Raw genomic sequence first — 6000 nt, forward strand, 5'->3', positions numbered from 1 at the left:
ACTTGAGGGTGACCTCTGCTTGTGTGTTTGTCATTTTCTCTGGATGCAGTGGTGGACTTCATCATCAGGAAAAGGCTGGCTATTCCTGCCACCACCCACACAGGTAACCCTTCCTGTGAGCCCCCCCCCCCCCCCCCCCCTGTCACATCTGCATGGAGAATCTCTTTTCCAGCTTGTGCATGAAAAGTCATGCACCTCTCTGCAGTCCCGTCATCAGGGTTCTGTGTTATCTCATGGATACGATAGCACCCATCACTGCTGTCCTCCTGCTCTCTGGGAGCTCATGGTCCTTTCATCACCGTGGAGCACTGTAGTTCATTTTGACTGAATCCCACATACATACATACTGTCCTGCTGCCAGAGACACTCACCAGAGCACCAAATGTGAAAAATAATCCGCCGCTGAAAATAGTCCCCAACAAATGCCTGATTTCCTCCTGTTTGAGTAGGTTTGCTTTTCATAAAATGAAAGTATGTATTTGTGGGCCATTTTTAGAGATTCCTGAAATAGGAACCAATGATCTTTGAGCTGAGAGGCGCTGCCGGACAGACGACAAACACAGCATTGGTTCTGGTCTTTTTGTGGGATTTGCTGACAATAAGGAAGCAATTTAAAAAAAAGCCTCATCCTTTCACAAGTAAAGAGTAAATCCAGTCGAGCTGCTGGATCAGTTCTGCATCCACAAGCTCCACCGGACCGTCCCACCATCCCTCCTGCTCCTCCTGCATGTTCTCATCTGGGCCTCCACATGATAATGAAAGGTCTCTGTCACTATCACACAGTGCTGGGCCCGCTGCAGTCCGTCATGCAGGATCTGCACTCGGATGACAACGATGAGGATTCAGACGACGACGACGACGACATGGACTCCGACGTGGAGCGACCAGCACACACGCATCTCACGCACCACCAGCGCAGGTTAGTGAGCCAGAGGATGGACCTCAGGCTCAGGCAGGTCATACTCATGGGATACAGAGGTTGTAGGGTTGTTTGGGAGCAGGTTTGTGATTTCTTTGTCTCACATCTCAATGGAGTACTTTTTGAAACGCTCTCACGAGCAGCGTGGTGCGCTTTCAGTCAAGAAGAAGTTCTGCACAGGGCTTTGATCACCACATTGTGCTCCAGACTCCATTCCGAACTGGTATGAAGTTAGATATGCGTTCAGGTTGGCTGTACTGCTGCAGTAAGGCGGCATTGCTAAATAGACATAACATAAATCAGCCGCCATGTGTTTACACCGAGACACGGTATCCATTCCTTTCAGGAGCTCAGGGTTTCTCATATCAATGTGACTATGTGTAATGTGAAAGGTGTAGTGATGACCCCACAAAGAATTCTCACAAACCTGCAGTTCCCTCAGCTGGACAGAGCTTTAGTCTCTTTTGCTCTTCCTCTACCTGTCCAGCAGCAAACAGCAGCCACAGGTAGAGACTAGTTGGTGAACATGGAGGAGCGTTTAGCAGCTTAAGAGACAGATATTCAGGAGTTGGTGGAGACCAAACTTGAGCTAAAAGACAGTGAATATTATACTGATACTCATCAGATGGACACGAACACAACTCCTGATGAATGTTGATGTTGCTTTGTGTCTGCTGGATGTTTAAATAGTCAATCTGATATGGCTAACGTGTCACGGGATAATGTGTTTTTCTTATCTAGAAATGAAAATACACGATCACAATCTAAAGTTGCATATTGTAAATGTGTAGCGATGGAGACAGCCTCACTGAATGCATCTTCTGATGTTTGTCTGTCCTCCTGTGATCAACCACGCAGGGTCAGTTTGAGTGATGGCAGTGAGAGTGACAGCTCCTCGGCCTCCCCCCCATCCCGCAATGAAGCCCCGCCCATACTAAAGACCACTGCTAGCCAGGTAACATGGTGCTATGTTATGTATTGCTTCTGTTATTGTTGTCTCCAAGTCTCCCAGAGTGACTGACTGTGTACTTTGTCCTCTGTCAGATAGTGGAAGTGAAGAGTCCCACCAAGCAGAACAAGCAGGACAAGAACAGAAACATCGAGTGTGACAAGGTACAGCGGGCTCCTCCTCTTCTGTAACATGTGGTAGTCTGGCACAGTACTGTATATTCCACTGTTCAGACTTTGTGTTTCATGGGTTAACGTGTCGGAGTATGACATGACTCTGATACAACACTTCTAGAAATACTTCATAGCTTACGAGTTATTCTTGAACATATATTAGTTTGTTTTGGCAGCATCGTCTCATGCTGTGTTTCCAAAGATCCCAAAGTCTGAGGTTTGATGAATTCACTCAGTGTCAACATGGTATGTGTTCAATGAAGAGCTGCAACATGTGAGACAGACACAAGGGAACACAAGGGACACGTTGATAGTAAAGGTGTCGTTAGATGATCAGTGCAAGTATTGCAGCAGTTAACATGAACGTTGAATGATGGATGTGCCTCTTCACTCAACAGGCTGGTTATCTGAAATCAAATTCAATGAATGAATTAAAAACACACAATGTGTAAAAGTCTGTCGGTATCAAACATCATTGGATGCGGTGCGACTGTGTGAAGCTAACGACATGTAGCGTGTGCTTCCCAGGCTTACCTGGACGAGCTGGTGGAGCTGCACAAGAGGCTGATGACACTGAGAGAAGGCCATATCTTGCAGCAGGTGTGTATGTCGACCTGCTGATGAACTGCTCCACCTTTTTCCTCTGTGTGCCTCATCTAGCTCAGCTACCCAGCATGCAACAGTGAGTCCTAGAAGCAGAGATGTTGTCCTTCTTATTCCACACATTCTGCTTCCTTGTGCCAACATTACCCACAATGCCAACAGTTGGGTGGTAGATGGAGGTGTGTTAAGGTTGTAATGGCTGATGTAGCCACTCCCCTTTGCTCCCACATCGTTATGACACCTTTAGACTTGGTGGTGTTTAACTAGATATTTGAACCGGATGAAGGATTTGTGTCGTCAGACGTCTGGTTCTTAGGTTATCAGAGAGAAAAGCTGAGGAAGCGTTAGCGGCAGCTCCTCCAAGATGTCCTGAGTCCACCGACCGGCGTCGGAGAAACACCGAATTTTGAACATGAAACCGCTTCATCCGGCGGTTTTACCACCTTTGATCAGCTGGTTCGTTTGTTTTGGATGAACACTGAAGGAATCCTAACTCCCATGATTCCACGCTTCTTCAGCAATCTCCGTCTTTTGCTCTTGTTTTGATTGAGAGACCCATAGTGGCAGAAAATGACATATTATACGTTTAAACTTGTCTTTGGACCCAACCAAAGCTGACTCGAGTGACATCACTTGAGGACATTTATCAGACTTCACACAGCTCCCTCTGGAGACACTACTGTGCTCACGTATGCAGGAGAAAAGCCTGAGGAGTTCCTTCCAGTGTGCCAGTAATAACCGATGTTCCAGCAGGTGAACATTGAACACATTTAGTTTGTTTGGCCAGTAACCAAAGGGAACATGATCAGAAAGGACTTCATTCACAGAGCAAGTTTAAAAGGAGCTCATTTCCACATTCAGAGCATGACTACAGCTGCTGTCTACGTAAAGATATCGAGTGATGTCAACCTGAGCAGAGTGTGTTGTAGTCAGAGCTTCTCTGTGTTAGTTGACATACAGTAGCCGGGCCGACCTGCATGCATTGTAGTGCACGTGAGTCCCTGTGAGCGTGCCTCGTCACACAGGTGTGATGCCCACTGATCTGAATCATAGATCTGCTCTGAATGTGTGAGTGAATGTAACATACACTCACAATCTTTAGTATTGTGGGGGCTGGATTTCACCCCACAGAGAGGAGGCCGGAGCACATGGTCCAACTGCTGTTTACGGTAGAGACGCTGCGATAATAAATCTACCAAAACTGGTTTACAATTAAAAGGAATTTAATCCTACTGAAGCAAATACAATTATACAGTGAAGTACACTACTTCTATGGAATATGAAACAATAAAACCAACGAAAAACCCTTGTGCAAAAAAACTCATCTTTAGCTCCTCAGCCCATAAACATCTGTGTCCGCTGAGAGCAACCACAAGAAGAGAAAAAAAGACTGAAAGAAAACCTCCCACATCCGGTTTGAAACACCTCCCCTTTTGTCCATCGCAATTCCTATTGGCTAACTCCCAGGGGCCTTATCCTGGTGCACTCTGTAATCGCCTGTCTACAAGTCTCTCTCTGTCCCTTCGCTCTTAATACATTCAATGACTGTCTGTTATGGCTTAACCCTTCTATGATAAACATTCTATATAAAAGACTTTGCAACTTTTGGCAAAAGCTACATGTCTCAAATGCTACTTCTAGCTACTAATCCTCAAACACTTTATGCTAATCTTAATTATGGATTTCCAAAACACTTATGATTATGACTAATTATGAATTCTTAAATATGAATCATTAAACACTTTTATTATAACTTCTTAACACACAGTTCTACACTCAAATTTCTTACAGTATCAAATTACAACAAGAAAACCTCATATTATCACTTACATTCCTGCTTTATTGTTTTCCATGAGAAGGTTACACTGAACTGCCAAGCTCCAGATAGAAGGGATGTCGGCATGACATCACTAGGTGTCTGTGCTACTAGTCAGCTCTATTGGATGAGAAGAGGAGCTGTGATCTGTTCCAGGTCCACTGTAATCTGCTTCTTCATCTGCCACCAATGAATTATTTGGTTTGTTTCTCGCTGATATTCTGGAGGCCTATCGTGTGGCGCTGTTGGTGGATCTTCCCAGCGGCGGCTGCCAAGTTCTGCCTCGCTCTCCTAACTAGATGATAGGAGGATGAAATGCCAACCAAAACACACACGCTGATCAGTGTACACTGCTTTAACTCAGTAATCAAGCTAGTCTAGCCCAGTTCACCAGCTCCGCTTCCTGCTCCAGGAGGTGGAACTGATGAGCTGTCAGGCTCTCCTGCACACTGGTGGGGACCACATATGAAGGACAGAGGCCGCTGTAATGCAGATGTCTCTGGACAGAGGAGCACCACTTTGTTTGGGAGCTGGTTCAGTATGAACCTGAAAATGAGGCCGATATTTGCCCTTTAAGATGTCCTGTGGTAGTTTCATGCCTGGTCCTGCTGATGAACTCTTCTGTTACTGTAAAGATGAAATGAGGTGTTACTGCAGTGGAAGAGGCTCACTGGGCCCTGCTGGTATTTCAGTCTCTGACGTTCTCTCTTTAATTAACATAACCTGACTACGTGTGTTTTCACCCTGCTGACACACAGACGTGGTCCTCATTGTGTTCTGTGTTCTCCAGATTGTGAACCTGATTGAAGAGACCGGACACTTCCACATCACAAACACTACCTTTGACTTCGACCTCTGCTCCTTGGACAGAAGCACAGTGAGGAAGCTGCAGAGTTACCTGGACAGCTCGGGACTGTCCTGAGGCTCTGAGCAGCTGGCTGCTGGATCTCTGTCTCCATGTAGACCTTTTTGATTTTTCTTGAATGAACTCCAACTTTGGATGCGATGCAGAAGCCCCACCGTGGCTGGTCCGGTCTGCTGTGTGTCCGGCCTGCCGCTCGGACTGGGCCCTCTGAGTGAAGAGGTGTCCCAGAGCCAGGTGCTGTGGGACATGAGCCCTGTAGATCAGGAGATCACGCAGAAAGCCTTCAAACTTCACTTGATTTCTTAGAGAAAAAAACAAAAGAAAGTGGTTGCTCTTAATGAATGTGCTTATTGTTACCATGTATGTTCCTTGATTTGTTGTTCATTGTGACAAATGCATGGTCAGCATTGCCTTACAACATAGTAAGTCTTATTTATTGTGTGTGTGTGTGTGTGTGTGTGTGTGTGTGTGTGTGTGTGTGTGTGTGTGTGTGTGTGTGTGTGTGTGTGTGTGTGTGTGTGTGTGTGTGTGTGTGTGTGTGTGTGTGTGTGTGTGTGTGTGTGTAATTGAAATTACTTTATTGAAGCACTTGACAGCGGGCATGTCTTTGTATCTGTGTGACAGTCGAGCATCACTGAGGACACTGGTCCTCTGAATGGTTCCACTGGGATCAGC

At 45.9% G+C, this 6000-nt stretch overlaps 1 protein-coding gene across 1 annotated transcript in view; it reads left to right on the forward strand.

Annotated features, from left to right (window-relative positions):
* The window catches only part of mllt3 (MLLT3 super elongation complex subunit), a 65144-nt gene extending 59493 nt beyond the window's left edge, over positions 1 to 5651 (forward strand). The window contains exons 8-13 of the mRNA XM_079295124.1: positions 50 to 103; positions 784 to 919; positions 1778 to 1874; positions 1964 to 2032; positions 2570 to 2641; positions 5251 to 5651. Coding sequence (XP_079151250.1) covers positions 50 to 103; positions 784 to 919; positions 1778 to 1874; positions 1964 to 2032; positions 2570 to 2641; positions 5251 to 5382 — 560 coding nt within the window. The 3' untranslated portion in view covers positions 5383 to 5651. The remainder of the gene's footprint in view (positions 1 to 49; positions 104 to 783; positions 920 to 1777; positions 1875 to 1963; positions 2033 to 2569; positions 2642 to 5250) is intronic.
* The last annotated feature ends 349 nt before the right edge of the window (positions 5652 to 6000 follow it).

Source organism: Melanostigma gelatinosum (genome assembly GCF_949748355.1).
Source record: "Melanostigma gelatinosum genome assembly, chromosome: 23".
Classification (NCBI taxonomy): Eukaryota; Metazoa; Chordata; class Actinopteri; order Perciformes; family Zoarcidae; genus Melanostigma; species Melanostigma gelatinosum.